The sequence below is a fragment of the Polypterus senegalus genome, chromosome 3 (genome assembly GCF_016835505.1).
Source record: "Polypterus senegalus isolate Bchr_013 chromosome 3, ASM1683550v1, whole genome shotgun sequence".
Taxonomy (NCBI): Eukaryota; Metazoa; Chordata; class Cladistia; order Polypteriformes; family Polypteridae; genus Polypterus; species Polypterus senegalus.
In genome coordinates, this window is record NC_053156.1 from 127,658,077 (window position 1) to 127,683,547 (window position 25,471).

The 25,471-nt window shown below is 37.5% G+C and overlaps 1 protein-coding gene across 5 annotated transcripts in view; it reads left to right on the plus strand.

The window, feature by feature from the left end:
- The first annotated feature begins 1,327 nt into the window (after nt 1–1,327).
- fig4a (FIG4 phosphoinositide 5-phosphatase a) overlaps nt 1,328–25,471 on the plus strand; it is a 340,932-nt gene continuing 316,788 nt past the window's right edge. For 2 of the 5 annotated variants that reach the window (XM_039747917.1, XM_039747913.1), the window contains exons 1-2: nt 1,328–1,372; nt 5,327–5,414. In XM_039747917.1, the coding sequence (XP_039603851.1) occupies nt 5,352–5,414 (63 nt within the window). In that variant the 5' untranslated portion in view covers nt 1,328–1,372; nt 5,327–5,351. The other 3 variants (XM_039747915.1, XM_039747914.1, XM_039747916.1) reach the window with 3 other exon arrangements.

Genomic DNA, 25,471 nt, shown 5'->3' on the forward strand with positions numbered 1-25,471 from the left:
ATTTGTGGTTTGGTCCACCTGGGCTACTACAGACCACAGACCTTAAGTGATTAATGCAGACGTAGGTTTCAGGATTAGAGATTTTTCAACATGTTTATATGTATACATATATATATATATATATATATATATATATATATATATATATATATATATATATATATACAAACATTTGAAGCTAAATCTGCAACAGAAGTCTATGTCATAAACACAATGCATAGTGTTATCCTGTGTCTTGAAAGATCCTTGTGCCCTTTGGTGCTGACTCTTCTGTAGCTCTGTGCAGATCTTTAATCCTCTAAGAGAAATCTTTATCACACAGTAGAATTTTTGTTTTCTGAAAGTATTAGACATAAATTATGTCATCTGGAATAGATTTGCTCTTCTTGGTACTCCCTTTCTTATTCATTTATTTTGAAACATTGCTGAAACTTCATGATACATATACACACGTTTAAATGGAAGCATTTTAGCTGGAGAGCTGGCGGTTCCTTTGTCATTTCCACCTCAGTATGGATGATTAAGAAAACAGGTAATAATTAAAATCTGAATGAAAACTAAAATAGATAATCAAGGGTTCATAATCATAACAAGCAAGTTAACTAAAACTAAGTCCAGCAGCAGTACTGTATATGAACGAGTTCTAATTAAGAAATTGGTTAAAGTGAAAAGTTGTAACCACTGCGGACCTGCAGGATATAAGTAAAGAGTGATAAGGCATTTACTGTACGTCCTAGTCTAAAGTCTGATGACGTCTTGCTTCTTTTTCCTCCTACCCTGATTAACTAAATCCTATATACTGTAGTTGTTTTTCCCTGTTCTTATTGTCCGACACATCTTGCAACATGCTGACTCTGGACCACATTAGTTTCTTAGCTTCTACTTTTGATCAATCTGTAATATAATTAATATTTCATAAGTTAAATTGTAACAGCGCTGATAAGTAGCAGCCCCCTAGGAAGGATGCCATCGTTGAGCCACCTCCAGTATGCGCTGGTATTCCATAATTCGAATTAGCAGCTTCAATGGGTAGCCTGCCAAAAGGGAAAACCTGCTACAGTCCCTCGATCTCCATTGTACTGTGGCTAAAGCGAGACATCATTGAAATGACAGCGAGCTACCTAAAATAGCAAAATGAGCAAAGATCAATTTGGTGGGCGCTGGTAAGCACAACAGAGCAATAATGTGGCACGAAACGTTAAAACAGTGATTTAGCAAAATATTCGCCACCACCCGAGGAATGCTTTAGCACTGATCTCATTGTCGCAAACCGCGAGTTATTAGATTTTGGATGCGTGGGCTTCCGTATTCATTGGCGCACGTGATATTTGTCACATGATGGAAACATCTTCCCTTCACTCTGCCGGCTAATGTAAGATTTGTTTAGGTTATGTCTTCTCTTCTTTAACAGCGTTATTGGTATTTTGCAGAATTAAGGTGTATTTCCTAGATATAATAATGATACATTGTATTACAAATTGGCCAGACTACACGGTAATTCTCTAAACATAAGCTAATTTCTCTTAAATTCACTTTGCAGGTAATTTGTGTTTAATTGGAATTATGAATGTAGGTTAAATAATTCTTCAGGTAAATTAAAGTAATATCAAAAACCGTTTTTTGTTTGATGCTGACATTGTCGTAATACATGAAGAGACTTGTATTTCATATTGTATACATTTCTGATTATAATAATCTAACAATAAGCCAGCCTTTGGTTACTACTGAACAAGCATCTTTATGTTATGGAATATCTCTTAGAGGTCTGATAATGTTATTTTTTTGCATTCATGTCTGTTACTTTAAGATCATAATTGAGCAAGCTGTGAATGATACGTATCGTATAGTAAGTGAAATAAAATTCGGCTAATGAACTAAGAATGCATTTTCAGTCACCGAGTGCAAAAGTAATTCAATTAAACAATTTCCATTACTTGTATCTATACTGTGTACGTCCGTATAGATTTATTCTTATCTATTATTTTTGGTATTTATTAATTCCTATTTTATGATCTATTTCGACTTTTTTCTTCTAACTTTTTCTGTGTTATCTTGTAAGCACTTGGAGCTACGTTCAATATGTAGAATTGTACTAATGAAATACAGTATGTGTTGATGTTGTTGTTTGTGAAAATTACATTATGTAGACAAGCATTCTCAACCCGAACAACTTATTATTAGTAAAGCAAACTGTAAATGCTAGGTAGTGCACTAAGCCTAATTTAATTGTTAAGTTAATGACCAACACTACGAATTGTTGTTATTCTCATAAGCAGGTTTATTTTGGTCAGACAGTTGTTCACAGGCTATTTCTCAATAAAGTCCTAATTTTAAATTATTATACATAACCATGTTCACATCCTTGGCCCATATGCTAGCCATTTGGGGTTTTAGAGTTTTCCTCAGATATACCTTATTTGGCACATTTGAGCCGTCACTTGAAAAAAGAGAAGTTTCTGAGGACAGGAAATAAGCAAACTCTAATCCGCAAGAAAGGAGACAAAATGGATCATGATAATTATAGACTTAAAAGTCTTTCTTCTGTACCATGTAAAATTATGGAAACTGTAGTAAGAAATAAATTAGAAAAGTACCTATATTAAAATAATTTCATTCTGCAAAATATAAAACCATTTTTGAGTCCCTCCCTTTCAAAGATCCAAGAGATCATTGGGAAAAGGATTTCTCACTCAACATCTCAGAAAAGGAGTGGAATGTAGCAATGTGGGGAGAATTCACTCCATATGTGCAAAGCATACAATTATTCAACTCAAAATTATATATTAAGCACATCTGTCTCGCTTAAAATTGTCCAAAATGTTCAATGGGAAGATTCAACCTGCAAACGCTGCAATCAAGTTCCTGCCAACTAGGCCTCATGTTCTGGACCTGCGCCAAATTAACATCATTCTGGACCAAAATCTTTAAATGCCTATCGGACAGCCTTGGTGTCACAATTCCTCCTAGTCCACTAACGGCTGTGTTTGGTGTATTTCCAGATGCGTTTAAAGTGGAGAAGGACAAACAAACTGTAATTGCCTTTATTTCACTATTGGCACGTAGACTTATCTTGCTAAACTGGAAGAATCCTAACTCTCCTATTCTAAGTCAGTGTGATGTTATATACTATTTGAAACTGAAAAAAATCAAATTGGTTCTTTTTCAAAGCCTGTTGTGTAGTTTCAATAAAATAATAAAGAAAAAAAAAGAAAATAATTTCATAAGTAACAGCCAGCATGGGTTCAGAAGAGGAAGATCCTGCCAAACAACTGTGAAAAATGCAGTTTAATGTAGAACAGGGCAAAGTTCTGTACACAGACAAAAGGAATGTGAATTAGAAATACAAGAATGGGAGAAATGTGCCAAATGAAGTAAGCTCTAAAAAGTGTTTAGTGTTTTATTTTGACACAATGTTAAATGAATAAAATGTTAGGTTATACAGTAATCCCTCCTCGATCACGGGTTTTGCGTTCCAGAACCCCCAGCGATAGATGAAAATCCGCGAAGTAGAAACCATATGTTTGTATGGTTATTTTTATATGTATTTTAAGCCCTTATAAACTCTCCCACACTGTTAACATTATTGGAGCCCTCTAGACATGAAATAACACCCTTTAGTGAAAAGTTTAAACTGTGCTCCATGACAAGACTGAGATGGCAGTTCTTTCTCACAATTAAAAGAATGCAAATATATCTTCTCTTCAAAGGAATGCGTATCAGGAGCAGAGAATGCCAGAGAGAGAGAGAGCACGAGAGAAAAGCAAACAATCAAAAAATCAATACATGCTTTTGGGCTTTTAAGTATGCCGAAGCACTGCGATAAAGAGGCATTTTTTAGAGGAGCGTCCGTATCCTCTAGGCAAACAGCCTCTGTGCAAACAGCCCCTCTGCTCACACCCCCTCCGTCAGGCAGAGAGAGTGAGAGAGACAGAGAAAAGCAAACAATCAAGCACCGCGCGGGAAGCATATCGTATATCATTGAGGAGTTTTATTTAATACGTAATACATGCTCTGATTGGGTTGCTTCTAAGTCATCCGCCAATAGCGTCCCTTGTATGAAATCAACTGGGCAAACAAACTGAGGAAGCATGTACCATAAATTAAAAGACCCATTGTCCGCAGAAATCCGCGAACCAGCGAAAAATCCGTGATATATATTCAGATATGCTTACATTTAAAATCTGCAATGGAGTGAAGCCGCAAAAGTCGAAGCGCGATATTGCGAGGGATCAGTGTATAGTAAAAACTGTTGAAATAAACCCATGAACGTTATGTTTAGAGTATTGTGGACTGTTCTGGTCACCACGTTTCAAAAAGATGTTGCAGTGCATCAAGTTGTGCAGAGGAGAGTAACCAGGTTTATCCCAGGACTTAAGGACATGTCCTTCTCCAACAGAATCAGATAATTAAACCTGCTTAGTCTTGAGTAGAGGAGACAGTGTGGGGATCTAATCCACATCTTCAAAATCTTCCAATGCATTGATAATGTAGATCAAGCCGAATTGTTTAAGTTGTAAGGGTGAATCGCGTACTTGAGAGCACCCGTGGAAATTAAGGGGAAGTGCATTTAAGACTGAAGCTAGAAAGCACCTCTTTATGCATAGAGTTGTATGAATCTGGATCAACCACTATGACAACCAGTTAGAAGTTCTGGATGAGATATTGGGATAGCTTAGCTATTAGCTAAACAAACAAGTTAATTCAATTCATGGTTATTGGGCAGTAGTGTCTCTACTGAAAGCATTGGGCACAAGACAAGAAACTTTTTCAGACAGGGCAATACTTTATGGCAGGTCCCAGTCACACACACCTATGCTCACACTGGGCCAGTTTGGAATTGCCAGCTAACCTTACCAGCTAACATAGAATCCAGTTACACGCAGGAGAAGGTGCCAGCTAACTCACATACAGACAATGAGTGGGCAAGAGATTAGAACCCAGGATGCTTTATGCAAAAGTTAGCAGTGATAACCACTGTGTTGTGTCAGACTACAAGGAATCTTACTGTATATATGTCTGTTTTTTTAGAACAGTAAGAAAGAACATCATACATTGTGTTTATTAAGACCTAGCTTAACCTTTTTTTATTTTTTTGTACAGTATATCTTTGTGTCGTCATTCCTCCTGACAGGTGACAGGTTAGTTTTGGATAGTTTTTGAAGCCAATTCTAGTTAATGATGATAAAGTTGTATTTTGCTGCTTATGTGTTTCCTTCTTTTTTATTTCATGTTGAAAAGTACAGTTGATACTTTCCTGTTCAAAAATGCACTATTATAATGTAAGGTTCCTAAATACTAAATACTTTTTTGTTACTTTTATGAACAGATCATCAGAGTGTCTTCAGCAAAACATGCCTACATCAGCTCCTATAATTAGATGTGTTCAGAAGCTAGAACTTTATGAAACAAGAGCAGTAAGTAAAAAATAAAATTTGCATTAAATATTAATCATTGTATTTGTTTATGCTCCAGGTTCTCCTTCTTTGGTAAATTATTTCCTCTTTCTATGTTTTCTAGCTGTTCTGCTTCCTTTCATTAAAGAAACCTCAAAAGTGTACACTGAGTGTAATAACAAAGTGTTTGGTTTTGTCGTTATTATTCATAGTTTTTATTATCTTAGCAAATTAATTTCACTTTTTACATGTTATCGATCATAAATCTTTATATTATTATTGATATTTTCTCACATTTCCTGCATTTCTCAATCAATTCAGTGTTACATTTTGCTCCTGCACAGTTTGAGTGACGTTAATATTTTTATATTCAATTTAGTTTAATTCTGCTTATTTTTGTATAGCACTCTTCAGAGTGTAGACTCTGTACTGTAATAGGTTCATAGTTAAAATGCAATTACAAACTTTACTAATTACGTAATGTGTATACTTAAACGTACAGATTTCATTAAATACACAGTAAGACAAAGCACTCCCAAACTGATTAACATAAATGGAACCTTATCATATCTGTCCAATAGCATTAACATGGCGAGTTGACAGAGGAGATGTAGAAAACAAACAAGTCTACAGCTTTCCAGGATAACATTAAACTACACTGGGGTCCATTATCAGTTATAACAAACAAAGTCAGACACAGTCACAGTCCTGGAGACCTCCACTCCTGGAAAATCTAAACTATAAGTTTGTCCTGGGCCATCTAATATTGCAACAAGGGTATTTCTATCATTTGATTCTTGTGCTCCCAGTATCTGATATTTTTTTTCCGTGGGCAGGAAAATGGATTGGAAGTAGAGTAGTGGCACCCTGTGCCAGAACACAGAGAAGGGTTAGTAATATTTCATACTTATTTTATTACTTATATTTTTATACAAATGACTAACAAACAGAGATGCTATACGATCAGCTACTCAGCAAGTATAATCATTGAATACTACACTGAAGTAGTTAGAGTTCAGCCTGTATTTAAAATCGGAGACCAAAGGGGCATCATGTATATAAGCAAATAAATTCTTCCACAGCTTTGCCACCCTGTAGCTGAAACCGCTATTATTTTATTAATACTTTTATCTTTATAAATAATCTTTATTAGGCTGATGTTTTGAGATCTTAATGCACATTCCAGTTTGTAAGTAACAAAGCCTTTTAAGGCTTTATATGTAAGAAGAAGGATTTTAAATCATTCCTAAGCTTAATTGGAAACCAGTAAAATGACTCAAGTACTGGAGTTGTGAAACTGAGCTTTACAAGTTTCATTATTTAAAGCACTCCCAAAGGTCCCTTCCACCTCGCCCCGCTCCTTCCCGTCTGCCTCTCCAGCTCCTTCAGTCCCACTCACCACAGATACTTTTCAAAAGCTGAGTTTTAGAAAGTATTGATCAAAGCTGCTGTACTTCCCTTTTTTCACCCCATGAAATGTTATTATAACATTGACTGAAAGCCACACGGTAATTTCTGGAATTCTTTATTGGCAATGTTTAATTGAAGGACAATCTACGTCAGGAAGAATTAGAGTCTCGTTTGCTGAAAAGATGATCCTATTTATGAAGGGGAACATTGGAGTTATGCTCTTTCTTGTGGATGCTGATCACACACCAGGGATGCAGAATGATCAGAATATTCCTGCTTCATAAATAACCAATGTGTAACTTTTCCTAGCTAAACTGCACCTAAAACGTGCATGCACACATTCACACACACATACACACACACCTTTGAATGCACAAACTATAGATTAAGCATCGGATCTCCTGTTTTAGCTTTGGAAAGGACTAATAAATACCCAGAGCATTTACAGTACTTGCAAGGCATGAGATTACAAAGAGAAATAGTCTAGGAGAAAGTCAGCTTTACTCCATGGATTTCACATACAGTACACGAAAATGTTTTATCTTAAGTGTAAAGTAACGATTAGAAAAAAATATAGGAGTCAAAGATGCAAGGCAACTGTTAAGTTTTGACAGTACTGTATTTTTATTGCATTTTTATTTTATTTTTATAAGTAGCGAATGCTTACATTTTGACCAAAGTTTCATTTGGATTGATGCTGTTTGTTTACATTTGTACTTAAAATGTGAGGTCAGTTATATTAGGTCACAATATTGTGCACACTCTTGAAGAGTTACTGGGTTAAGTTACTTTAATTATTATTACTGTTAAACCAAAGTGTTATTCTGTTATGTTATACTTAAGATTTCTAGGGAAAAAATACCTAGGCTGCTTTTGTTCTTATATTGACTTACACTGTGTCACACTGTATACAATGCTGTGTCACTACTATTGCTGTATAATGCTGCTGCGGCTGCTGCTGGCACCTTGTGGCACTAAACTTACATTTCGAATTAGGTAGTCTGTCATCAATGACAGTAGCTCATTGGAAAAGAAGAATGAAAAATAACTTTATTTTGTTTGAACTAATACATGCTGCTGCCTGCAAGCTGCAATAACTGATCAAATCTTTGTTCAGTTTTTTTTTATTCTATATCGTCATTAATATCATTATTGCAAATTTCCCTGAAATAGCATGATATAATTTTGAGGCTATATCGCCCACCCCTACTGCTCATCATTTTTGGATCATTATTCCTTTCACTGTAGAAACTGCAGATTTACACTGAACTTTACACTAAATAGGTGAAATGGGTTTGAAAATTTTACATTATTGAAATAGCATAATAATGTAAAGAACAGCATTGTGGTACAGTAGTTAACACTGGTACCTTATGTTCTCCAAGAAAATGGGTTGACCTTTCTTGCGTGTTGCACATTCTCCCAACATCTACATGGGTTTTATCTCTCTATTCTTATATCCTTTCTAGGGATGGTTCCTGTCTTGTGCTGAAGCAGTTGGAATAAATTATATTTTCCTGTGACTAAAATATAAATTTACTGGTTTTTGAAAGATGGAATTGTATTTCCTTAATTAAGAATTAAGGTAGTTGATATCAGTGTAGCATTCCAGTAAATGATTGACAAAATTGTGTTTACACAGCTCAGATGGGTGATTGCACAGTATCTTGCTTATGCCAGGTACATATGTCCATCTAATTTTCTTTTTTGTAGTCCTAGAAGGGTGTCTTAATTAAAGAAACACCTGTTTATGATTGTTGATAATCTGGGTCAGTGTTTCTAAAAATATCAGCACATTAACTGAATTATTTTCCCTATTTACTCTAAATATGAAGGGTATTTGTGAGTGCAGGTGTGTGATAGACTAGTGAACCTATTTTAAAGTTGGCATCTGTTTTAGAAAGTAAACAAATGAAATGATTAATTTTGCCTGATTCATGTTAGTCCTCAACGTAAAACATGATACGTTGCATTTATCTAGTAAGGTTTAGTTCAGCAAGAAAGTTTAAAACAACATATCTTTCTTGGAGGAATATATATTTTTATATAGTTTCATAAGACATTTATAGAAGACTAGCAAAATACCCGCGCTTCGCAGCGGAGAAGTAGTGTGTTAAAGAAGCAATGAAAAAGAAAAGGAAACATTTTGAAAATAATGTAACATGATTGTCAATGTAATTGTTTTGTCACTGTTGTGAGTGATGAATGTTGTTGTCATATATATATATTTACACACACACACAGAAACATATATATATACATATCTATACATATACACATATATACATACATATATATATCTACATATATACACATACATATACATACACACATACATACATACACACACATATATACACACAAATACATATATATATACATACACACACACATATATAAACATATATATACATATACATACATATCTACATATATACACACACAGCTATTTCGTATCAGTGCAATACGCTGCTTGTTAAAATGGATAACTCCCGCACTTACGTGCACGTCTGCGTGGATATTATGAACTATCGTATTTGTTCAAGTTCTATTTAAATTTTAAATAGAAGGAATTTTTATTTAGTCAACAGAAATATCTTTGGTAGGAATGGTAAAAACAGACAGGAATATTATTCCTGAATAAATCAACTCAAACCTTAAACAACTTATAATATTTTGCTCTCCATAAAAATATATCCTGTCTAAATTATACAAGTTAGAAATAAAGTAAACATTAAAAGAACAAACATTCAAATTTCTTTACTCTTATGTAATTTTATATAAAAATAAACTTAGATTTTAATTATCCCAAAAGATTTTGCTCTCCATAAAAATATATCCTGTCAAAATTATACAAATTCAAATATGAACATGCTGCATAACAAAACCTGGAAATATAAATAAAATGTGTTCCTTTCAGCAATAACAAATCAAATCATTCAGTTGTCTTTGCTCATATGTCATTTTAGAGCTGGACGCCTGGCATCTTTTTTGGCACAAGTTCGTTTCTGTTTGGTGTGAGGTTCTGTGTTGTGGAGATTCTCAGGATGGATTGCAGGTGCTCATCAGTGAGGCGACTCCTGTGTGCTGTTTTGTTAGTCTTTATCACTGAGAAGAGCTTCTCACACAGATATGTGCTACCAAACATGCACAAGGTTCGAGCCGCATGTAGACGGACTTTTTGTTCTTCAAAGTCACCAAAGCGCCGTGCAAACTCAGTGCGCTCAGTTTATCAGCAAAGTGCGATTTGGGAACACCGTAGTGACGACTTGGTTTAACATTACTTGGCAACAGGGAAAGTGGGGCAAGTTGCACTGGTGCATTTGTGTCTCCCATAAAAGCAGCTTCACTTGAAATCACTTTGTGATTGTGCACGGGTAAAACGTCCGCTGAAGTGTCAGATTCTTATTTAATTCTTCTGCTTTCTGTATCTTCTGCATTGCATTCAGGTTACCCTGATGTTTTGTCTCATAGTGCCGTCTTAGATTAAATTCTGTAATTACAGCCACATTAGCTCCACAAATGAGACACACGGGTTCAGTAAACATATACTCAGCCTCCCATCGGTTTTAAAGGCTCTATTTTCAGAATCAACTTTTCTCTCAGCATCGTGAGCTAGCCGCAATAACTTGCAGCATCATAAGCTAGACTTGATTAACGCTAAGTGTTGGCAAGGCAGCTGAAGCGCTGCATTATGGGATCTGTAGTTTATTGTGTTACCAGCGCTTCATATACCTGGGCCATTAATAACAATAATACAGTATATAAAATGATCTCGGGCGGATATAATTACACGCCGGGCGGATGTGGCCCGTGGCCCTTGAGTTTGACAAATATGGACTAAATAGAACTTGAAAAGATATATTTTTGAAATGTGATCGCAATTCAGATAGAGTTGACGCACTACAGCCTGCATCCTCCCTCGCTCTTACTTTTTACCGCTCATCTAATGAATACACTGAGTATGGCTTTACCAAAACAATCATTGATGGCGAATAAAGTATCCATTATTCGAGTATGTAGATCGGGATATATATATACATATATATATACCCGCGTATCGCAGCGAGAAGTAGTGTGTTAAAAAGCTAGAAAAGAAAAGGGAACATTTTAAAAATAACGTAACATGACTGTCAATATACAGTATTTGTTTTGTGAGTGTTACTGAGTGTTGCTGTCATCAAGGATTTGATTATCATTATTTCTTTCAATCAGGTTCGTATTTGTAGGATGTGTTGTGTTCAAGTTACATTCCGTGTTTGTCAATCGTTGTAAAGATGACAGGTTTCATTCATCGATTCGTTTCTTACTGCATCAATAAACAGCTCGTCTTCTTCTTTATCTGAGACCTGACACACTGCATGCACGGGTTTTTTTACACTGTCTTCCTTTAGCGGGACATTGACTTTTTCCACCGTGTGCTTTGTTTCCGCAGTAGCTGGATTTATGAATATGCTTATCAGGCGCTTCATATTTTTGCTGCCTTTTCAATTGTGTAATTCGGTTTTGTTCAGCTCTTTGGAACTGTTGCTTTTATCTGTGCACTGCGTCAGTTCACGTGAGCCGCTCGGTGTACATGCATCGAAGGTTCCCAGCTGTGCTGGTGCCATCTCGTGCTATGTCCATGGCTGTATTTAATGTTACCTTAGTCCTGGCACTTAAAACTTTCTCTCGCAGTTTCGCTGAGTTTGTGTCAAACACCACCCTGACCATCTCATCTTCCTCTCCATAAACACAGTCCTTCACCCGTGAATATTTAGTGGGAGTTTGCTATTGGATTTCCGCTGACGGACGGCCTTATATGGGCAGGCACTAAATTACAAACGTCAGCGGCAGCCTGTCTATGAACTTAATTTAAAGTGTAGGTTTACATCGTGCTTTGTTTCCGAAGTAGCAGAACTCATGAATATGGTTGTATATGTCACTCGCTCGCTTCTTATTGTTTCGCTGCCTTCTCAATTATATAATGCATGTTTTCTTCAGCGCTTTTTGGAGGTCTTCCTGGTTTTCTATGTACTGCGTGATTACGTTGGAGGCGTGATGATGTCACACGAAACTCCGCCCCCACGACGTTCAAGCTCATCTCCATTACAGTAAATGGAGAAAAACAGCTTCCAGTTATGACCATTACGCGTAGAATTTCGATATAAAACCTGCCCAACTTTTGTAAGGAAGCTGTAAGGAATGAACCTGCCAAATTTCAGCCTTCCACCCACACGGGAAGTTGGAGAATTAGTGATGAGTCAGTGAGTGAGTAAGGGCTTTGCCTTTTATTAGTATAGATTCAGACAATTAAAATAGCTACATTTTCCATTTTAGTTTATATAAGGGCTACGTGGTTTTGTAGTGGTAGTGCTGCTGCCTCACAACAAGGACACGAGGGTTCGTGACCTGAGTGGTCTATGCGTATAGTTTGCATGTTTTCCCTGTCTCTATTTGGGTTTTCTCCTGGTACTCCAGTTCCTCCACCCAGTCCAAAGATATGCAGGTAGGTTTCAGTTTCCTGGCGACCCTACCCTAGATAAGTGGGGTAAGAAAATGGGTGGATGAATGGACATCATTGGAGATTTTTCTCTCCCAAAATTCTTTCCATCAAAGGCCTTCTTCTCCCAGGATCGAACTCGCAACCTTTTGATTCCCAGTCGGCAGCTGATTCTATCGCGCCACGGAGGCAGTCATAATAAATGGGTGTCAGTGTCGCATGTTAAGGCGGCTTTTTGTTTCTGCAGTTATATTTTTGAATAAAAGCGCAATTGTTGTGTTAGATTTGTACCTTTTGTGAAAGTATTTGTTTGATACTTCAGGCTTCATACATTATATACAGTGGTGTGAAAAACTATTTGCCCCCTTCCTGATTTCTTATTCTTTTGCATGTTTGTCACACAAAATGTTTCTGATCATCAAACACATTTAACCATTAGTCAAATATAACACAAGTAAACACAAAATGCAGTTTTTAAATGATGGTTTTTATTATTTAGGGAGAACAAAAATCCAAACCTACATGGCCCTGTGTGAAAAGTAATTGCCCCTTGTTAAAAATAACCTAACTGTGGTGTATCACACCTGAGTTCAATTTCCGTAGCCACCCCAGGCCTGATTACTGCCACACCTGTTTCAATCAAGAAATCACTTAAATAGGAGCTGCCTGACACAGAGAAGTAGACCAAAAGCACCTCAAAAGCTAGACATCATGCCAAGATCCAAAGAAATTCAAAAAGAAATCCAAAGAAATATATATATATAGCAAAATACCAGCAGCAGCAGCAGAAGTAAAAAGAAAAGGAAACATTTTAATAATAACGTAACATGATTGACAACGTAATTGTTTTGTCATTGTCATGAGTGTTGCTGGCATATATATATATATATATATATATATATATATATATATATATATATATACACACACATACATGTGTACATATATACACACACACACACACACACATACTACGGGGTGCGAAACAGGCAAATACATTGATTTTCTGAATATATAAAGTCGGCGTCAGAATATATAAAGTCATTCCCGAATATATAAAGTCAAAACTTGAATATATAAAGTCAGCGTCGGTGTATATAAAGTCAGCGCTGGAATATATAAAGTGAAAACTTAGTCGATTCGTCATTCCCGAATATATAAAGTCAAAACTTGAATATATATCCTAACTACAGGGTCATGGAGGTCTGCTGGAGCCAATCCCAGCCAACACAGGGCACAAGGCAGGAAACAAATCCCGGGCAGGGCGTCAACCCACCACAGGGCACACACACACTCGCACACCAAACACACACTAGAGACAATTTAGGATCGCCAATGCAACTAACCTGCATGTCTTTGGACTGTGGGAGGAAACTGGAGCACCCTGAGGATACCCACGCAGACACGGGGAGAACATGCAAACTCCATGCAGGGAGGACCCGGGAAGCGAACCCCGGTGTCCTAACTGCGAGGCAGCAGCGCCCACTGTTTATTTTTTATTAACAAAATTAAATTTGGTAAGCTTATTGTTCAGGTAAATGTCTTTAAAATACAGTGATCCCTCGCTATATCGCACTTCGGCTTTCAAGGATTCACTTCATCGCGGATTTTAAATGTAAGCATATCTAAATATATATCACAGATATTTCGCTGGTTCGCGGATTTCTGCGGACAATGGGTCTTCTAATTTATGGTCCATGCTTCCTCAGTGTGTTTGCCCAGTTGATTTCATACAAGGGATGCTATTGGCGGATGGCTTAGAAGCTACCCAATCAGAGCATGTATTACGTATTAACTAAAACTCCTCAATCATATACGATATGCTTCCCGCGCGGTGCTTGATTGTTTGCTTTTCTCTGTCTCTCTCACTCTCTCTGACATTCTCTGCACCTGACGGAGGGGGTGTGAGCAGAGGGGCTGTTTGTCTAGAGGATAAGGACGCTCCTCTAAAAAATGCCGCTTTATCGCGGTGCTTCGGCATACTTAAAAGCCCAAAAGCATATATTGATTTTTTGATTGTTTTCTTCTCTCTCTCTCTCTCTCTGGCATTCTCTGCTCCTGACATGCATTCATTTGAAGAGAAGATATATTTGCATTCTTTTAATTGTGAGAAAGAATTGTCATCTCTGTCTTGTCATGGAGCACAGTTTAAACTTTTGACTAAAGGGTGTTATTTCATGTCTAGAGGGCTCTAATAATGTTAACAGTGTGGGAGAGTTTATAAGGGCTTAAAATATATAAAAATAACCATACAAACATATGGTTTCTACTTCGCGGAATTTCATCTATCGCTGTGGGTTCTGGAACGCAACCCCCGCGATCGAGGAGGGATTACTGTACATACTTTAGCTAGTAAAATACGTACAAAATATGTATTCGTAATACATATGACATAAAAGAAAGCTATCATATGGTTTTTTTTTCTATAAAGTACCTATCTGAAACAAAGCTTAATAAAAAAAAAAAAGTTTTCACCAATTCTCTAACAAAAAAACAAAAGATATATTTTCTCACTTCTCAATTAATATTGGCAATTAAGCACTGCTTAAATGTAAACATATATTGTCATTTATATGTTTTAATAATTTTTGATTATTAATTGCACTCCATCTTTTTTTCTGTTAAAGTATACATTTACCATATTTATAAGAGTGTTTTTTTTTCTTTCTTCAGTGTAACAGCTAGACAGTTGTAATTGTTAAGGTGTAATTATAAAGTATGGATTACCTTTTTAGTTATGTAGTACTTTTTTCTTAACAAAATGTTTGTTGTATGATTCACAGAAAAAAATAGTAATTAATAAATAAATATTGTCATTACAGAAATATTAAACACAGTACAAATCTTTAAAAAAGCTGGAAATGTATCACATGTTCATAAGTTTATCAAGAAGACACAAGACTAACATGCTTAACAGGTTTATGAGTAAGTGATCTATTTTGCTGTTAAGTGAACATGCCTTTTGTTTAGCCTTTTGTTTACTAAGCAGCAATTTCAAAATCTTTATAAAAATATAGAACCTTTTTGTTGAACACATTTTGCAAACAACTTCATCTATAATTTTGACAATATATTTTAAACCATCCAAAGAGGCATTTAGACTCAGTAAAATATCCAGAGGTGCTTGTCAAAAGTTGTATTGCACTGATCATGTCTTAGAAAAGGAATAAATGTATATATTTTTTGTAAAAAAATGTAAACTGACACGTTAAAGTGACTTTTTAAACAACTTTACCATCATTGAACCTCATAATATTTAAACTAATAAATAATAACAATAAAATAAATAATAGTGCAACTTCCAGTAATAATACTATTACTTCAAGACTTGAAGCCCAGGTGTATTACACAGTATTCACCAAATAAAAATAAAATAAAATAAAACAAGTACAACTTGGTGATGACATCTTTACCAACTGAACCATCATTTAGGCAAATTGCATTAATATGGACCTTGCTTCAAGCTAAGCTATATACATCTATTCTAATAAAAGGCAAAGCCCTCATTGACTGACTGACTCACTCACTCACTCACTGACTCGCTGACTCATCACTAATTCTCTAACTTCCCGTGTAGGTAGAAGGCTGAAATTTGGCAGGCTTCCTTACAGCTTACTTACAAAAGTTAAGCAGGTTTCATTTCGAAATTCTACACATAACGGTCAACAGCGTCCGCCATGTTGAAATTTCTTATTCATGGCCCCATCTTCACGAAATTTGGTAGGTGGCTTCCCTGCGCTAACCAAAACAGATGTACGTACTTATTTCAGTGGTATGATGCCACTGTTGGCCGCCATATTGAACTTTCCAATGTCACTAATTCTCCAACTTCCCTTGTAGGTAAAAGGCTGAAATTTGGCAGGCACATTCCTTACAGATTACTTACAAAAGTTAAGTAGGTTTCATTTCGAAATTCTACGTGTAACGGTCATAACGGTCGACAACGTCTGCCATGTTAAACTTTCTTATTTATGACCCCATCTTCACGAAATTTGGTAGGCGGCTTCCCTGCGCTAACCGAAACCGATGTACGTACTTATTTCGGTGGTATGATGCCACTGTCGGCCGCCATATTGAACTTTTCAAGGGTCTTTGTTACTTATGGGCCCATCTTCAAGAAATTTGGTACGCGGGTTCCCAACGCTAACTGAATCCTACTTACGTACATATATCGTCCATAGCCTGCAGCTCGGTCACCGTGTGAGGCGGCATTGGGTCCCCCATCCCAACGCCTCCCATGTTGTTGGCTGCCTGCCTATATAAAGCCGTCCGTCGCTCCAGTCTCTACATTCCCATCCTTGCTTCGCCACGGGATTCACGTCTCCCTGCTGATAACTACAGCCTTTTTATTTAATCCATGGCTTCTCCGCTGTTTTATTGTTCGTTTATTACGATTATAGTTATTGTGTATGTATTTTAGACTTGCTTTACATTGTTCAGGTACCCATTTCCTTTATCATTCCAACCGTACCCCCATAACATGTCTATCGAAGTGATCACCATTGATCAAAGAACTGTCACTTACTGAGTGGTTTCCATGCCTGGAGATGGCACCTGCCTTTTCCATTCTCTTTGTTACATATTGCACGGCCATATCAGGCTCACTGTTGATATCCGGAGGAACATTGTGTCTTATGTATTGAATGACTGAGACAGGTTCAAGGTGTGGACTAATGACGGTACAGGAGATAATTATACTACACAGGAGCACTATAAGAGTGCAATGCTTCAGCCCTTCACCTATGGTTCTGCATTTGAGTTGATGGCTGCCGCTGAATTGTTCGGTTGTCGCTTTCAAGTGTACCGAAATGGCCAAATATTTTACGCCTTTCGACAACCGACAATGCCTCTTAAACATCTTAGATTCACAGATTTCGATTTCAGTAGTGGACACTTTGATGTTTATGAATGTTTAAACTCTCAAAAGCTGGATGTGAAGTTATCGATTAAACTGGTTGTTTGCTTACAACGCTTGACAGGTACCGATTGTCACTTCAACACAAGTCCTGCAAATACTGTTGTAATTGAAACAAACCATGAAACTCAAACCAATTATGACAGCAGCAATCCAAGCTGTGAGATTTGAAACAAGATTACTGTTCGCATGGCCAACTGTACATTGCATGCTCAAGAGTAAGCTCAGCGCACAGCTTGCTCATATTACAACTAGAGGGCCGAACTCACAATGTGGTATACAAAGAGATCCTTAACAAATAATTATTGGCATATTTTCCCTCAGTTTCAAAAGGTTTAATTTTCTTCTTAATAAAAATTTTAATGCAGTACTTCCCCGATGCGAAGCGCGGGTATTTTGCTAGTAAATAATAAAACTGCAACTTGCATTTATAATGCTATTTGTGGTATATCCCTACGGAATCATATTAGGGAAATGGTGAAGAAAAAAAAATCCGGACACAGGGAAGAAAAAAACAAACTATATGTCGAGAACAAAGTCGACATGTTGACTTTATTCTCGACATTTTCCACTTTAATTTTGACGCTTATGTCGAGATTAAAGTCGACGTTTCCACTTTATTCTCATAGTTTATTTTATACTTAAAGTAGAATGTCGTAAACTAAACTTCATCCTAAAATCCATGTTTAATTTACTAGATTTTCTCAAACCCCGTCATAAGTTAATGTAGCACATTAAATGCTTGGTGTTAAGTGTTCCTTGACTCAGTTGTTAATCACTATGCTTCTTAAACTGGCTTCCTCCACACTAAGAGGAGGCGCCGGCAGCGATCACCACACAGAATCCATTCACTTCATGATATTCCTGCTTTCTGAAAATTTAGAATGCTAAGATACATACTTGATATCATTTTCATGATGAAATGCATTAAAGCAGGTATTAAACATGCACAGTAGTGTGGCAGTAGTGCTGCTCTCTTGCAGTAAGGGGTCCCCAGGTGTATATTCAGTGTAGAGAACTTTATGGCAGGTGTGACGAGACTCCCAAAAACTGGATGTATGAATGGGTATCGCACAGGTTTAACTTAAATATTGTATAAATGTTGGGTTTGTGATCTGGTGGTCGGAGACACGAACACAGAATTCAATAAATGTTCTTCTGAGCGGGCTTTCTTTATTGCATACGTGCTGTCTGTCTGATGTGCCAAACCCTCAGCTCCTATCCTTCCTTTTTCTTTCTCCATCTAACCACACCACACGATAAATGTCTTTGTGAAATTAAAACTAGTTATAAACTTAGACCACGGAGTGTTCAGAACTTTAAAAAAATCTTCATTATACATGTTTAATTATTCCATCCATTTAGGGTTGCTCCCATCCTAGCAAGCATCGTGTGCGAGGCAGGAACAAATCCTGAACGGGGCGCCAGTTTTAAAGAAAACTGAAGCACACCGAGTAAACCCACCAAAACAACATGCAAATTCAAGGCAGGGTATACCCGAGACCTCCTTGCTGTGAGGCAGCAGTGCAACCTCCACGCCACCGTGCCCCCACATGAGTAATACATGTTTTAATGCATTTCATCATGAAATTTATATCAAGTATTTATTCTAAATGTTCGGGGAGCAGGAATATCATTAAGAAAATATATTCTGTTCGGTGATCGCTGCCGGCGCTTCCTCAGTACAAGAGGAAGTCAGTTTAAGAAGCATGTACTGATTTAACATGGCCCAGGGAAAACTTAACACAAAGCATTTTAATGTGCTATATAACTTATGACGGGGTTTGAGAAAATCTAGTAAATTAAATATTCATTTTACGATGAAGTTTAGTTTACGATGTTTGACTTTAATCTTGACATAAATTGCGAGAATAAAGTAGAAATGTCAAGAATAAAGTCAACATGTGAACTTTATTCTCATCATAAGCGTTGAGATTAAAGTGGAAATGTCGAGAATAAAGTCAACATGTCGTCACACTATTACACAGTACCCAGGTACATTACACTATATTGGAAAAAAAATAAAGCAAGTACAACTTGGCTTGCAGTATTATCCAGTAGTATAGAAATAGCATTCACACATTTGAACATAATGGTCCAAATCCGACCTTTTAAAACCAAAGTATCTCTAGGCAACGGACGTGACTCCTTTTGTTTGACAAAAGTTCTTCTGTGTCATCATGTTCAACTTTATTGTCAGCTACAGCTTCAGTTTTGGAATGTTCTCTGTCCATTTTCATCCTGCAATACATATACTACCGCATGTACTCCATTGCATGCCTATTTAGCGGTATAGCAGTGAAAAAGAGCCCCTGTGCAACACCTCCACTAATGCATGTACTCTGTTGTATGTGATTAGCGGTGTAGTAGAGAAAAAGGACCCCCCTTGAACAGTTTCCTGCTGCGCCATGTTCCTAATGTCGTTTAGGCAATTTAAACCGGTGTTGTGGTATAAGAAAAATCCATATCATAACAAAAATAAAATACGGTTTTCGGTATGAACCGGTATACCGCCCAACAAGCAATTCCCGACCTTGGGGTGACCTGATATTCTCTAACCCCAATTCCAAAAAAGTTGTGACAGTGTGTAAAATGTAAATAAAAACAGAATGCTCTTTTTATACCCAATCATGTTACTAACTTGTTGCCAGTTAACCTAATTAGTTGCAAAATATTCCTCAACCTGTTTCTTTTTAGTACCACTTACATTTCCAGCCTTTTGTTGCCCTGTTCCAACTTTTTTGAGATGTGTTGAGGCGTCAAATTCAAAATTAGCTAATATTTTTCATGAAATAGTAAAATGTCTCAGTTTCAGCATTTGAAACATTTTCTGTGTTCAATTTTGAATAAAACACAGAATTCAGATTTGCAAATCATTGCATTTTCACTTATATACTTTAAAAACTAGGGTGCTTGAAATATTATAAGAGCCATATAATCTTTTTGCATGTGAACTACTTTGCGTTACCCATCTTTTTAAATAAGTAAGAACAATGGAGAAAGTTCTTGACACTGGTGCTCTGTCCATACCTAATGTAGGCTTGTCAAACCATGAACAGCAGTTTTCAAAATAATTACGACAATATGATAAATCATTTATTCACTATGGATTTATTAGCCTTATTGAGAAAAAAGAGGAAAGGCCTAAATGTCTCTTGTGAGGTAACATGCTGTCTATGGAGAGAATGAAGCCAAATAAAATTTAAAGGCACTTTGAAACTACACGCACAGAATACATGGGAAAGCCAGAATCATATTTGGAATATGAGCATGAACATAATGAGCTCAACAGTCAGTTTAGGTCAGGTTGAGGAGTATGCACTGGTACAGCGCGTTGCCGCATCCACCACATGGCGAAATAGCTCGGGTTCCTGGTTGGCAACCCCCTAGTCAGACATACGGTCCAGTCCCACCTTCCTGAAATTACTCTCTATCTGCTGCAGCCAGGTGTTACGTGGGTGTCCCCTTGGCCTGGTCCAGCCACTCAGGTCCTGAACAATGAGGATCCTGTGAGCCGGATCACCCTTGGGGAATTGCGCCACATGACCGTAGTGCCATAACTGACGCTCCCTCACAATGCAGGTAATATGCCTCATTTGAGACTCCATGAGCAACCGCTCATTTGACACAAAGTCAAGCCAGCAGTACCCAACGATTCTCTGAAGTGATACAGTACCAAGTGATTCCAGTCTTCGTCTTAGGTCACTGGATAGCGTCCATATCTCGCATCCATATAGCAAGACAGGAAGCACTAGGACTCTAAAGCCTTGGACCTACGTCCTTTTGCATTAATATCGGGAGGGCCACACACCTCTTTCTAGTGACCTCATGAACCCCTGTGCTCTCCCAATCCGTCTACTTACTTCATAGGAAGAGTCACCAGAGACATGAATGTCACTGCCGAGATAAGTAAAACTCTCAACAGTCAGCGGATGCAATTCAGAAAAGCAGTGACTTCAGGTGAGAAATCTCGTGCATCATTTGAAGTGAGATGTCACATAGCAAAGGCAATGAAAACCACACAGCATTACTGAGACATTGATTTTTCCTGTTGCAACTGACATGGTGAAAAAGGTATGTGGTGAGAATAAAGCAGACTAAATGAGTAAGTTAAAACATCCCCAGCCTATGCTTTACAAATGGACCTTAAGAAGGATGGTAAAACCGCTCACGTTTTGAGTTTTGTTAGTTATATGCTCAGTGTATTTTATGAGGATATTTTTTACTGTCTTCAACTTCCTGAGAACGAGACAGCACAGGATATTTTTTGCTGTTTCAAAAAAGTTTATGAAGGATAAAGGAATTCCATAGAATAGCAAGGTGGGATTCTATACAGACAGAGCACCTTCTATGGCTGGACGTCGGGCTAGCTTATGTACACTAATCATGGACATGACACCTTCTGCAATATGGATGCACTGCGTGATCCATGGTGAGCAACTCACAGGCGTGAAGTACTGGCATTTTTCATGGATGTTAAAAAAAAAAAAAAGTTTTGCTTCAGTTTTTGTGTGACCAGAACAAATCATCCATTTTTGCCTATGTAACTGATATATTTGAATAACAATGAACTTAACATAAGCATGCGAGGGTGAAACAAACACATGCAGAGTGATCGTATTAATGAATTTATGCTATACCGATCCCTCACCCACTTGGACAGAGGCAGTGGTGCTGTAAGAATTATGTTTCTAGACTTCTCTAGCGCCTTCAACACCATCCAACCTCTGTTCCTTAAGGACAAGCTGACAGAGAAGGGAGTAGATTCATACCTTGTAGCATGGATCGTGGACTATCTTAAAGACAGACCTCAGCATGTGCGTCTCGGGAACTGCAGGTCTGACATTGTGGTCAGCAACACAGGAGCGCCGCAAGGGGCTGTACTTTCTCCAGTCCTGTTCAGCCTATATACATCAGACTTCCAATACGATTCAGAGTCCTGCCACGTGCAAAAGTTCGCTGATGACACTGCTATTGTGGGCTGCAGGAGGAGGAGTATAGGAAGCTAATCAAAGACTTTGTTAAATGGTGTGATTCAAACCACTTACACCTGAACTCCAGCAAAACGAAGGAACTGATAGTGGATTTTAGGAGGGCCAGGCCCCTCATGGAGCCCGTGATCACCAGAGGAGACTGTGTGCAGAGGGTGCAGCTGGATGATAAATTGGACTGGACTGCCAATACTGATGCTCTGTGTAAGAAACGTCAGAGCCGACTGTACTTCCTTAGAAGGTTAGCGTCCTTTAACATCTGCAATAAGATGCTGCAGATGTTCTACCAGACGGTAGTGGCAAGTGCCTTCTTCTACACGGTGGTGTGCTGAGGAGGCAGCATAAAGATGAAGAACGCCTCACACCTGGACAAACTTGTTAGGAAGGCAGGCTCTATTGTAGGAATGAAGCTGGACAGTTTAACATCTGTGGCAGAGCGACGGGCGCTAAGCAAGCTCCTGTCAATCATGGAGAATTCACTGCATCCACTGAACAGTGTCATCTCCAGGCAGAGAAGTAGCTCATAAAGACAGAGGTTCATGCCTGTTTAGAACAGTACAGTGGGAATAAGATTTCCTTGCTTTGTCATTTTCCTGTGGTACTTTGTGTTTTATTCAAAACTTTCTGGGTCATTTTATTTATAAAACAACACAATAATTTTTTGTTCTTGAAACATTTTGGGATTATTCTGGGCAGGAAGAGCTGGTAAGCTATGCTTTTTTATTATAAACTTTTGTTGTATGGAAACCAGAGCTGCATGAAATGCTTCAGATCTCTTCTTGAAAATGCAATATACAGTGGTGTGAAAAACTATTTGCCCCCTTCCTGATTTCTTATTCTTTTGCATGTTTGTCACACAAAATGTTTCTGATCATCAAACACATTTTACCATTAGTCAAATATAACACAAGTAAACACAAAATGCAGTTTTTAAATGATGGTTTTTATTATTTAGGGAGAAAAAAAAATCCAAACCTACATGGACCTGTGTGAAAAAGTAATTGTCCCCTGAACCTAATAAGTGGTTGGGCCACCCTTAGCAGCAATAACTGCAATCAAGCGTTTGTGATAACTTGCAATGAGTCTTTTACAGCCCTCTGGAGGAATTTTGGCCCACTCATCTTTGCAGAATTGTTGTAATTCAGCTTTATTTGAGGGTTTTCTAGCATGAACCGCCTTTTAAGGTCATGCCATAGCTTCTCAATTGGATTCAGGTCAGGACTTTGACTAGGCCACTCCAAAGTCTTCATTTTGCTTTTCTTCTGCCATTCAGAGGTGGATTTGCTGGTGTGTTTTGGGTCATTGTCCTGTTGCAGCACCCAAGATCGCTTCTGCTTGAGTTGACGAACAGATGGCCAGACATTCTCCTTCAGGATTTTTTGGTAGACAGTAGAATTCATGGTTCCATCTGTCACAGCAAGCCTTCCAGGTCCTGAAGCAGCAAAACAACCCCAGACCATCCCACTACCACCACCATATTTTACTGTTGGTATGATGTTCTTTTCTGAAATGCTGTGTTCCTTTTCGCCAGATGTAGCGGGACATTTGCCTTCCAAAAGTTCAACTTTTGTCTCATCAGTCCACAAGGTATTTTCCCAAAAGTCTTGGCAATCATTGAGATGTTTCTTAGCAAAATTGAGACAAGCCCTAATGTTCTTTTTGCTTAACAGTGGTTTGCGTCTTGGAAATCTGCCATGCAGGCCGTTTTTGCCCAGTCTCTTTCTTATGGTGGAGTCGTGAACACTGACCTTAATTGAGGCAAGTGAGGCCTGCAGTTCTTTAGACGTTGTCCTGGGGTCTTTTGTGACCTCTCGGATGAGTCGTCTCTGCGCTCTTGGGGTAATTTTGGTCGGCCGGCCACTCCTGGGAAGGTTCACCACTGTTCCATGTTTTTGCCATTTGTGGATAATGGCTCTCACTGTGGTTTGCTGGAGTCCCAAAGCTTTAGAAATGGCTTTATAACCTTTACCAGACTGATAGATCTCAATTACATCTGTTCTCATTTGTTCCTGAATTTCTTTGGATCTTGGCATGATGTCTAGCTTTTGAGGTGCTTTTCTGTGTCATGCAGCTCCTATTTAAGTGATTTCTTGATTCAAACAGGTGTGGCAGTAATCAGGCCTGGGGGTGAAATTGAACCCTGGTGTGATACACCACAGTTAGGTTATTTTTTAACAAGGAGGCAATTACTTTTTCACACAGGGCCATGTAGGTTTGGATTTTTTTTTCTCCCTAAATAATAAAAACCATCATTTAAAAACTGCATTTTGTGTTTACTTGTGTTATATTTGACTAATGGTTAAATGTGTTTGATGATCAGAAACATTTTGTGTGACAAACATGCAAAAGAATAAGAAATCAGGAAGGGGGCAAATAGTTTTTCACACCACTGTACACTAGTGTAAGTGTAATTTTTCTTGCCTTGTACTAGATACAGCATGCTGTATAACCCAGCATCCTGTTAAACCCTATTGTGCTTAGTATGATTAGAGTTTTTTTTACTATTTTTGCCTTCTCTTTATGAAAATATTTGTAAAACTGTTACTTTGTATATACAAAGTTCTTTTATTGTTTGCCATGTTTTCCTCATGTTTAATTGCTCTTTATGTATCACTTCTTGGATGTTGTACCGTGTTAGCCATTACATCTTGCCTGAAGAAGGGGGCCTGAGTTGCCTCAAAAGCTTGCATATTTTAATCTTTTTAGTTAGCCAATAAAAAGTGTCATTTTGCTTGACTGTATCACTACTTGTAAACTGAGTAAAATAACACATTTATTTCATATGCTATTGAGAAAGATTAAATCACTAGATGGCACTGCAGGTAAGTTTAGCTTTATCTTGGTTCTCAGTGTTTATCTTGAATAGTTTGGACTAATGAGAACATTTTTCAAATACATTTTAAATCATTAGGTGAAGCAATGATTACTTGTTTTCTAAGCTAAGCTGCACATAGTCTAGAGCTTTCCAGGACAAGTAAACAGATATGTTTTCCAATCAGTGTTGGTACCTCTGTTTTGATGATATGCAAACAGTCTGAATCAAATGTTGTTTTCTTTTTTAACTGAGTAAGGTTTAGTGCTATTCCCATTTAGAGTAAGTTTCTCATTATACATGTAATTTTAGTAGAATTTGTGGTAAAGATTTTCTCTTGTAAAACACAGACACATTTGTCTTAGCTTGCTATGTTCACTATTGTTAAAGCACACAATCTTTTTTTGTGTATTTTATTTTACAAGGTGAAGTAAGATTGTTGTGATGTAACACACTTATGAATTTGTT